General features: G+C 37.7%; 1 protein-coding gene across 1 annotated transcript in view; it reads right to left on the reverse strand.

Moving 5' to 3' along the window:
* LOC137627779 (maleylacetoacetate isomerase-like) overlaps nucleotides 1-7,964 on the reverse strand; it is a 44,380-nt gene extending 36,416 nt beyond the window's left edge. The window contains exon 1 of the mRNA XM_068359099.1: nucleotides 7,936-7,964. Coding sequence (XP_068215200.1) covers nucleotides 7,936-7,944 — 9 coding nt within the window. The 5' untranslated portion in view covers nucleotides 7,945-7,964. The remainder of the gene's footprint in view (nucleotides 1-7,935) is intronic.
* Between the last annotated feature and the right edge of the window lie 4,066 nt (nucleotides 7,965-12,030).

Here is a 12,030-nt window from a genome sequence, read left to right on the forward strand (position 1 = left end):
ACTCCCTACCCCTGGTGATTAAGCCTGTTTGCCAGAAAACTCCTCCTCTTTGGAATGGACATTTTTGACAGCTATCACATTTTAAGCCACCCAGGTGTATACCTGCTTGCCCAATTACAAAGTCTATGAAACAAAACCCCTTTGCTTGTAGACAGAAGTCACGATGGTGGAGTTTTCCTTCTTCAACACTACCGGGCGTCCTGTCAAACCATTTTGGGAAGTTTACAATGCTGATATAATAGCATAGCTCGGACTTTCAGTAGATTGATATAGGGGGTGTTTACTTCTGTGGACCACATCCCAGAGGTGTTCATGTTTCTTAGGTGTGGTCTACTCTTCCTTGGATACTTCTGTGAAAATCAGGGTCCCTTGAGGTGGAATTTGAGTAGAACTCCCCAGGAGAGGATCTTGTCAATCAGCCAACAAGCCCAATCATCCCATCTTTTTTGTTCTAATGAAATCAGACGGTAATGAAAATCCTGGCTGCTGACAGTGACACTTCCAACAATCTTCGAGCAATTTCTGGCATAGGAGTCTCCAGTCTCGGAGAACGTTGTCACCATCAAGCCAGAAATTTTTTGGTCAGCGCTACCTGCCAACATTTGCTGATACCCACATCCAATGCATTATCCACATATTTCGGTCATCCATCTTCTGCTAGGCCTTGAGGTTGGACTTCCAGATTAAACACTAATTCTCAGATCAGTGACAAAAGGAGGGGGACAGGCAAGTCAATCATCAAGAAATACCATGAGGCAAATTTCATATGTGTAGGCAATAGAAGTGGGCATGAACACTCTGGAGCCATAGACAGTCCAAAGTTCTGGGTTTAGTATTGCTAACTAAAGCCCTGTAGGATCTCAGGATGAGTATCTAGACAGTAAAAGTAGAATTCAGGTTCAATGTACGCAAGAAATCATCTTTCCTAATAGCAGACTACACAGTAATTGTCATCTTCATTTTGATACGAGTCAAAAAAGGGGAGAAGGGTCAGTTCTCCTGCCCCTAGTTGACTTCTTATCAGGAAGAGTGGACTGTAAAGGCTCGGAAAACCGTCTGGAAAATTTCCAAGAGCATTCTTTCCCTTCATGTTCCTTCAGGACCCAAAGACACTGGTAAACTGGCCGCAGTATCAGGAAGGAATCTGCCTTCCCTTTGAGTAAAAAGTCTGGATACTACTACTGTGTTTCAGGATTAGAGAATTCAAGGTTGAGGATAAGCATACGACTGCAAGGACGGATCCAGACTTTTCAGTGAGAGGGCGTTAAGGAAAAAAGGGCACCTGTAATCACTTAAAAAGGCACTTTATAAATTTGCTAAAAAATTAATGGAATAGACAATATTATTATCTGCGGATATTATTATTGTGCAAGTACAGACACGAGCATTTTGATGAACGTACATAAGGTAAATTTATTAACAAATAAAACAAACGATTTTGCAGCTAGGCTACATTGTACATTAGAAGCGTATATCTTCAACGTTTACATTTATTTTTATGCGTGTCTACTAGTCTATATCTAATCGTCTAACGTTCTCACCGTAGATCTAGGCCTATGTTTTGATGTCAAATGAATATAGAATACACTGCAAAAAAAAAGACGTTTTGTGACATACCTAAAAAACGAGTGAATTTTCCTGCATCGTTTGGCATCTTGTTTTAACAGCGCCTTTTCAACAAACTTTACTATATCCTTATGTGGCAATTTGTCGGCTAAAACATCGAAAGATTCGCCACAGTTGTCCGATCAGCGGTCTTCCTGGCTTCTCGCTGGCTCTCTGTTGAGTGCTTACGAAGGCGCGGGAAAATCAACCTTGTTCGGAACAAGGTTGATTTTCCCGCGCCTGGGAACTTCCCAGGTGTCCGACATAACGAGGTGGCTCGCGAAGTCTATCAGCTCATGTTTATAATCATTACCGTGATAACTGTGTCATGACAGTCGTCTACTTTTTAGAATATAGGCTACTACTTCATTTTTTAATGGTCTCAAGAAGGCACCTTGAAAACTCGAAAGGGCACTTTCAAAATTTGAGGGGGGGGGGAGTTAGGACGTCGTTAACCCCCCCTTCTAGATCCGTCCTTGGACTGCACCAAACCAGTGGTCAAAACATGAAAGTGTATTGGGTAGTCCTGGAAAAGGTTTTCATGGCAGCACACTCCCAGACTGAGAACCATGTGCCCTTGTGTCAGAGTCTCATCGGGTCCCTGTTGTCAGCGCTGTTAACGCTGAAATGATGGCTAGCAGAAGAAGACTGCCGACTCTGGAAGCAGAACCTCTATGTTCATGAGAGTGCACAGGAGAATACAGTACAGTATACTCAAACAGCTGGATTTTGAGGAGTGTCTCAAATAAAGATATAGGATTTGATCCAAACAAAAAACCACAAGAAAGAACCAGCTACAGCAATATATAGACTGATAAGACCTATGAAGCATGCAGATTGATGGATGTAATCCCTCCCTGATCAGCGTCACGGTTACCCTGAAGGTGAATGAACAAACGAATGAGTGTTAAGACTTTGGTGATTGTACTATCCTAGACTAAGTATTGAAGATCTCTGCCTCTGGAGGTACTGGTTATGTGCCATAGGGTTGAGGATTCTATAAACATTCTTCGAAAAATCCTTCCTCCCCTTACAACATCTGTTAGGTGGTCAGTGTACGAAACGGTACCATTTCCTGTAAAAGAAGATGGGACGAAAAATGACTGAACTCCTGGCTCTCATTATCTCCAAGGCTAACAGGGCAAGTACCTTAGCATTTGGAAAAGGAACAGGGAAGAGTGGCACCATGCGGTACATAGCAATGTCATGCCTTCCTTGCCAACAACTGCATGAACACAATGTGATATATCAGAGCTTGTGCGAGCACTGAAATCTGACCTCAGAAATTCCCGTTTCAGTTTCTAAGGCACGAAAAAATTGGAAGATCTTGGCGTCTAGATATCGTGTCATGGACAGGTCTCTGAGCTTCAGAAAATCTAGGTCGTGAAACAGTCACGATGTGTAAGATCTTGAGCATTGAAAGATTGACACATCTTAAGGTCTCTGATCCTGGATTGCTAGGAAGGAACAGGCAACAGGAGACGGGTACTCAAGTCCCTCAGTGACTTGAAAGTAGCAATCACCCAAGAACAAACAAAATCCCATCATGTTCCCAATCACGGGGTTACAGATTGCATGGTTCCTAATTGCGGTGCCAGACACATACAGTACCTTCTGAAATGATCTTGTAGTGTTTGTTCATGGAGAACAAGCATGATGGGACCGGTTTTGCAGGCAGCAATAACAATTGGAATGTTCCTGTGAAGATGAAACGCAAAAGGAAAGACCACATAGAAACTCGTGCTCATGTAAGAACAATCCAGGTGAATAACTGTACTATATTATAAATTTCTGGAAATATACTTAAATCATTTTTCTAAACGAAAATACAAGCTTAAGATTTCTATAAACACTTTCCACAGTACTGACGTAATGGCATTAAACATTACAAAATTATGAAAATGCACTTCTGACAGTATTTGATACAGCACACTAACCTAGATTACCCAGAAGCTATCATCATAGTATGGTAATCTAAGCATATAGTATCAGATATGATGGGAGTGATATCTATAAAATTAATTCCTCTTACTTACTTTTACACCAGTAGTTCTTTTAGATACAGCAGAGACAAAATTTCCTTGAATTCTACCAAATATATTTGTAATAGCAGCTGTAAAGGGTTGTAAAGTGTAATAAATTTTCAATTCAAAACTTGCATAGGATGCGTAACACCTTTATGAGTAAACCAGCATCCACAATTATCATGAGCCTCATCCTACAATGGGGCCTGTAACAGAAATTTCTCCTATCTAACCTAACTCATTGAAAGAAATACTGTACAATAATACTAATAGAATGAAAATATGTAAAATAAGTCGTCAATGACAAATGAGTTCTGTTGTACAGTACACTTCCAAGACATTTAGCTTTTGTGTAAATTGCTTTCAGAGATTCATCAAAATTTCTTGTATTATCAGCAGGAACACTATTTACTTCATTCAGAGAAAAAGAAAAGGACTTTCATCATTTTCTTTTATGACGTCCATCCTACAGGAGGGATACTACTTATATTGTAGTTAGTCTTGGATGGTACACTGCAGATAGTATGTAAGGTTCTATGCACAAATCTTAAGATTTTTCTCAAATAAGATGGTTAATATGGCAATCTTACTAAAGTAGAGTAAAATATTTGAATTCAAAAGCTTCTTGATGTAACAAATAACCTGTATTGTGCTAAGTGAAAATCTACTATGGAAGTTTATAAGACATATTGGCACTAGGCTGCAAAAAGAAGAGTTAAACTTAAGGTTACTGCATGATAAAACCAAACAAAAATTTTGATGCTAGAATGTAAAATATAATAAACTTTTTACATCTAATGAAAGAAAATCTTTTAATTTCAAGTCACTATAATCACCGAAAGCTTACATTACATAACTTACCCTAAGGTGTTATGGTCAAAACCATCAATTGACATTCCTTCCTCCATTACTATTATGGATTGGATTAATGAATTTGAGGATATTAGCCTGGCACTGGGGCCTGTCAGGACATTAAAGGCTCAAGGTAATCTACCGTAAACCCCTAGAGTTAAACTGACATAAAAGTTATTAGTGGTTGGATATCAAAATGGAACGAAGACAGAACAGAGATAAAGTAGAATGATATAAAGCAAGTGCAGCTAAGGCCAAAGGAATGTTGTCAAGACCCTTTAGCAATGCCTACAGTGCACCATATTTAGTGCATTGATGGCACTATCCACCTATAGGATATTACAACTATGGGGTTATATTTAATCATCTAGAACCTGCATAGTTGAAAGAGCTAGGTGCGAGAGTATATTTGAGTAGTGTACAATAAATAAAGCCTCTTTAATCACTAGGTATTATGCAGTTGATATTAAGTCATGCATTCTCCATCATAAGACTCAATACAACACAGTATGCTAGAAGTTTTATTCCATCTATGACCAGATTGTGGAATGATCCTCCTAATCAGGCAGTTGAATCGTTGGAACTTCAGAAGTTCAAACTAGCTGCAAATGTTTTTATGTTGAACAGGCTGACATAAGTCTCTCTTCATAGATTACACATGACAGATCTATTTCCACGTTGTTACTGATCTAAAGATATTTCATATTAATTATTCATTACTTCTCATGTTGTTTATTTACTGCCTTCCTTCACTGGGGTATCCCTGCTTTTCCAACAAGGGTTGTAGCTTGGCTAATAATAATAATAATAATGATAATGATGATGATGATGATGATGATGATGATAGCTTACATCATAATCAGAATTAAAGACGGAACATTCAACACGACAGGGCATTTCATCCTCTACCCACAAAAATAAGGGTAGTTGCTTTAAACAAACCAGTCCTATACAATTATAAGGCTATTTGGACTTAGAACTATGCTGACTTGGATTATAGGCTAAGCCATAAGGATAAATTTAATGGAACAGCAATTATATGCCCTTTTACCAACACTCAATCATGAAAATGCAAAGTTTCTTAACCAAACTTAGGATTAATCATTATCAACGAGCTGACAATGGTAAATAAAAAAGCTTCACATCTGCCCTAACCCAACCTAGAATGCAGTGCTGGACCTTTCCTCCATCTTTCCAAATTGACATAGGGTGCTATGATCTTTCTCATTGAACATTATGCTTCTCTGAATGGTACAGCTTCCTTGGCTAGTTTAACTAAGTGGAACATGCAGAAAATTTTCCCAAAAGAGTAAAGCCAGGGCTTTCTATGCTAGGTTGGAATGGAACATGAGGTTTCAATGTCTAATAGTGCCAACCCCAAGGTACAAACCTACTAATGTTGTAACAAAACTAAGATGTTGTAATCTGCTTAAGATTTTAAGTTCTGTCATCACTAAATGGGTACAAGCTTGAGTAATATCAATGCTGAACTGCCTTATAAATCAACAGTAAAAACAGACTTAGGAGCCTTTGTATATTAGCGGCCAGTTCCTCCCATGTGGATTAAAAACAGACATCAACTAACCTAAACTTTCCCCCCTAACCTAACCTACAACCCTTGTCCTTACCTACAGTACTTACCTAACGGGTGGGGGGGCGCTAACGACACCCTGCGACCCCCCCCCAACCTTATATTCTAAGTTAGCCGTATTCATACATACAGTGGCCGCTATCATACATAAACCCCCAGACCTACAGCTAATTTATATAGCCTAATTAAGCCTTGCCAACTTACTCTATGTATTATACATGTAAATATATACTTTAATTTCGGTAAATGTGTAGGAGAGCTCCGCGGAAGATCTTGAAGAATTTAAACACCTACAATTCACTATTATATCATATAGAACGCTTATATAATAGTCAATATATGAGCAGCTTCTATTTAACGAAGATATTCGTGTGTATAGTTATGTTTCACTTGGATTTTTTCTAAGTGTTTGTTTTTGTTTACTGTGTGATGCCTTGGCTAAAATGAGCTGTTTCACCGCCTTACTGCGTATGGCAGACTAGTTCTCAATGCTATTCTAACCAATAACAGGTGTTTTCTTGACGTCACACTGTTTGAAAACCAATCATGGCGGTTTTTACAAATCTAGCCAATGCTGACACTTATTACTTCACTTATCCCTGCTATTTTTCCACCAGTTACCACAGTTTACGTGAAGTTCCGCGGAGGAATATTTTTGCACGTCTCGGATCTCCCTTCAAACTGAAAAGCTCATTTTGCCGTGAAGTATGGAGCAATTAGCAGGACCTTCATCCCGTTCCGACTGTGTCACTTGTGACAATTGCTTTATTTCTTATGGGGATTTTTGTGTACATTATTCAGGGAAAGTTGATTTGCTAATTGCATTTGCTCAACGTCATGGTTTGATTTTGGCAGAGAAAAAGTGCCCTAATTGTGAAAATATGTGCCGTATAGATTACAACAAATTAGCATTCCGGTGTGATCGTAGTGTGGTTACTCGTGGGAAAAGGAAGAGGAGGTGCAATTTTTTCGTGTCTTGTTTCAAAGGTACATGGTTTGGAAACGCAAAGTTAGGCCTAGGTAGGGGTACAGGGCCCCATAGGCTAGGTTAGGTGGGTGTCTTAGGTTCGGTGGTGCCCTGAAAATTACTGTGGCCTTAAGGGGGGGGTCGCAGGGGGGCTCCCTGGTAGGCCTAGGTAGGGGTACATGGCCCCCAGGGTAGGGTAGGTAGTTGTATTAGGTTCGGTAGTGCCCCGAAAAATCACTTTTCTCCTCCTCCCCCCACCCAAAAACCCCGCTTCCCACTGGGGTCCCCCATAATTGTAGTAGTAGGTTTATGCTTACATTTTCTGTGTAAGAGTTAGGTGGTTGTAGGAGGATTATCTCACAGTTTCAAGGTAACTGTAGCTCTAATTTACTGTTTTCTTTCGTTTTCTACTTTTAGAAACTTTTAAATCGAGCGCGGAGGTCTCCTACACAATTACCTTAATTTCTAGCCAAATCCATGAACCATACTTTTTCTTTTCTACTCATTTTGTTTTACTCATATCCGGCCTTGAATATTGGAGCAAACCAAATTCTATGAGTTTTCTTACTGTGCCCATAATATAAACTGGGATTTCTGGTGGGAGTTAGGTGCATCAAGGATAATTGGGGAAAAGTGGAGATTAGCCTACCAGCCCTATATCCTACTTTACGGTAACAACTATGGAAGTATATACCTCCATGCATATGGTAACTACTATCGAAGTCTATGCCTTCGTGCTTCTCATGGAAACAACCATGGAAGTATATAGCTTATGCCCATGGTAACAACCTATATTTCCATAAATGGCACAAACTATGTTAAGACTTTAAGCAGATGATGTTTGCGGGTTATCAATATATAATTAAACAGCATTATACTTAAATGACAATGCGTACCCTAAACATTATGAGAGATGTGACAACGAAGCTCGAGAAGATTTTAAAGTCACAAAAAAGCATAAAAAAAAAAACTAACAAATAAAAACAAGGCTCGGCGGTTAGCAACATCATGCGGCAGTGACAAATAATATATAGAGCCGGTTTCATTTCTCACATTTTATTATTCCTACTACAAAATTTCATTTACATATTTCAGAGGTGGAAAATACTCATACAAATCATATGAAGACCATTTAAAACCATTAATTCACCCTCCTACACCACAAGTAGCTAAATACCTTATTTAAAAGGCCCGGGGTAATAGACAGCCTTGAAATATTTTAGCCTACCGTAGCCAGCTAGTATTTTAAGTTGTTTAATTTTATCATCCAACCGCATAAAAGTCGATACATACAGACAAAGCATATCGAGAGAAAAAAAACTAGAACTTAAAATACAAAGCTCTTAAAATAAAGGCTCCAGTATTTAAATAACACAACTGAATATAATTCAAAACCCAGACCGGGCATAACTCCAAGATTGTCATTACACTTACTTAGGTTGTATATCAGAAAACAGCTTAGGCATTGAATTAAACTAAAATGAACTCACCTTTGATGTCATTCTGAAAATTAAAGCGAAATCTCACTGACAGACAATACTTCCAGTGCTTGACCAGAGTTCTTAGCTTTATGGCGAGTTGCTGACCACTCAGATTATGTCTTACCCTTACCAAATACCCATACCATTAATGTCATCATGACTAAACATGGAAGAAAATTTCTTGAATATAATTAAATAAAGGATTATAACTCTCAAATTGTGACTAATAGAATGCAGATAATATGTTTGATTATATATCATATTTATTGGGATTTTCTGTACTTACTTTCATTGGTAGAGTAAATTTATTTCCGTAATTTGAAATCCCCCTAGACATGGATGGTGGTTGTTTACATTTAGCCATATTTTACTTGTTTTGTGAACAAATGATTATGTCATTTCAATTGGAAGTTAAAGTCTCTAAATATTATTATTTTTTAATTCCACATCCAACTTTAGTTGTAGGTAATCTGATAGATATAGTTTTAAATTAAAGAAAATCCAGCTGACGTATGCATTCGCATTCACCAATAGGAGGCAGGACTGTAAGGGTGTGTTTTGGGTGTGTCAACTTATCCCAGCCTATCAGATGCTTTTACACGGCAACGTTACTTTACATTAATTTAATAAAGGGCTGCTTTTCTGGTCCTGTAAAGCAGGAACATCATTTATAAATGTCCAAGATGTGTCGAGACTGCAAATCCCAATGGTTCATGGGCTAGGCAATCAAGGGATGACATGATGAGACTAAGCATCAACTTAGAAGAGATGAAGGTAAATGTACAACAACAGATGTCTGGTTTTATGGATATGATAACTGCTCAATACACTGATATGCGTCAAGAAATTGTTGAGCTGAAAGAGAAACTTATGGAATACGAACAAGAGAACGTGACCAAGACTACATATGCAAGTAAGTTGAAATCAAGAAACACTTTGGTTATAAAATCTACGGAGGAAAATAAGAAGGCTTCAGATATCAAGAAAACTATCATGAAGAAGATAACCCCGAATGTCGAACAGGTCAAAACCTCTAAACAAGGCCACTTGGTAGTTAATTTTGCGGATAAAACTGGGTTAGAAAAAGGCTAAAAATTACTTAGAAGAGGTCAAGAATGACATTAAGGTAGAAGTAGATAAAAAGGATCTATTTGAACCGAAGGTCAAGGTCTGCAATATTGATGAAAATGAAGATGATATAATTGCCAGTATAATGGAGAAGAATGAATGGTTGAATGATATATGTGAAAATGAAGAAGACTTTAAATTGATCAGGAAGTTTAAATCAAGACAAAGCGGTAAATTACACGTCATTATAAAGTGTAGTCCAACTATCAGGAAAGTCTTCCGTAAAAGGGATGATAGAGTATATACCACGCTTGGAGGATGCTGTAAAATCTATGATTCCTACAATGTATTTCAGTGTTATAAATGCCAGGAATTTGGTCATACTGCCGAAAATTGTAGCAAGACTCGGGTATGTGCCAAATGTAGCCAGGATCATCGAACCACGGATTTTACTGTAAATACGCTAAAGTGTCATAACTGCACAGTGAGGAATTACAATGATACGAATCATAAGACATATGACGATAACTGCAAAGTATACAAGGAGGAGCTTACCAGGATAAAAAAAATAGAACCGATCATGGAGTCTAGCCCATTGGTTAAGTGTGGTCTGATAAATATTCAATCGGTTGGGAATAAAACCATAAAGATTAGAAATCTTATTAACGAAGTGGAATTAGATTTATGCTTATTAACGGAAACTTGGTTGCAGGGAAATATTAGTGATAACTCAAAGATTCAGGAGATGACGCCGTGTACTCACGATTTCTACCACGTACCAAGAAAGGACAAAACTTGAGGAGGAGTGGGTGTCTTTGTGTCGAAAACCTTCTCTAGGGTTTCTATCATGAATGAAATAGTATTTGAAACGTTTGAATATATATGTTTAAAATTGACAAGAAACAATAAGGTAGTGAATATAATATCATTATATAGACCACCAGCGAGTAATATGACGAAATTCATTGAAGAATTTAGTATTCTTATGGGTGTGGTGGACGATGTTAAAAATACATTAATTGGTGGAGACTTCAACTGTTGGGTAGATGATGAAAATGATAATAAGGCTAAAGAACTCAAGGAAGTATTTGAGATGTTTAATTTAATAAGTAGTGTTTTGGTATCAAAGTCAGTAGGTGGTCATACACTCGACTTGGTCATATGTGGCAAAGACTCAGACCTAATAAAAAACCTTGAAGTGGAACCAGACTTTGAGATCTCAAAAACACATAAACTCATCACCTTTAATGTTAATATAAATTGCACCAGAGTATTGAAAAAATGGATCACATATAGGGAACGGGAAAATTTTGATGCTGAGAACTTTATTGAAGCTAGTGTAGCGCAAATGTCTTGTGTGAACACACAATGTGAACATATGGTAGACATAGAATGTGTTGGGTGCTATACCAAGAAATACAACGACAATTTTGGAAAAATGTACGATACCATGTGTCCCATAAAGAACAAACAAATAGTGGTACGCGAAAATGTTAGATGGTATAATAGTGAGCTATTCAAGGCAAAAAGACACAGACGTAAGATGGAAGGTAGATGGAAAAGAGCCAAATCCTTACAAGCCAGAAATCTATACAATAAGGCCAGAAATGACTATAACATCCTGTTAGAAAAAACAAAAAGAAAATTCTACAACGGCGAATGTAAAAAACCAATAATATGAAGGACTTTCACAAAAATCTTGATGATTTGATGGGATTAAAGAAAAAATATGTCTTGCCTGATAATGTTTGTGCAGAGAGTTTTGCTATATTCTTTAATGAAAAAATTGATAAAATCTATAGAGTTTTCCCCCAAAATCACTTGGAAGGACAGTCAGCTATGCCAGTGAAGGAGGGAAAGAAGTTAATAAAATTTAAGGAAATAAATATGTGCGACTTGTTAAAGGTTATGAGAGGGATGAAGAATACTTATTGTGGAAACAACCCTTTCCCAATCAGTTCAATAAATGAGGCTCCAAACAAGCAAGTTGTATATAATATTTACCTGAACATAATTAACCTAAGTATATCACAATCCTGTTTTCCTAGCTGTGAAAAAAACTGCGTTGATCAAACCAATTTACAAAGGGAAAGGTGATGTAAACGAGCTAATTTTGTATAGGCCCATTTCAAATTTATCCTACATGTCAAAGCTTATTGAAAAAGTCATAAGTGAGCAATTATGGGCGCATATTGACGAGTTAGAGGTATTCCCGGAAAATCAATCGGCCTACAGAGCTAATCATTCTACAGAAACTACTTTTTGCTCAATAATGAATGATATGATAGGTCTTCTTGATGGGGGAAAGTGTGGAATTTTGATTATGTTAGATCTTAGTGCTGCTTTTGACACTGTTGTGCACGAGTACGTACTTGACGACTTAAAGTCTATTGGAGTGACTGAGGAAGCACTGAAATTTTTGGGAAGTTACTTAGTGAACAG

Source organism: Palaemon carinicauda, chromosome 35 (assembly GCF_036898095.1).
Source record: "Palaemon carinicauda isolate YSFRI2023 chromosome 35, ASM3689809v2, whole genome shotgun sequence".
Classification (NCBI taxonomy): Eukaryota; Metazoa; Arthropoda; class Malacostraca; order Decapoda; family Palaemonidae; genus Palaemon; species Palaemon carinicauda.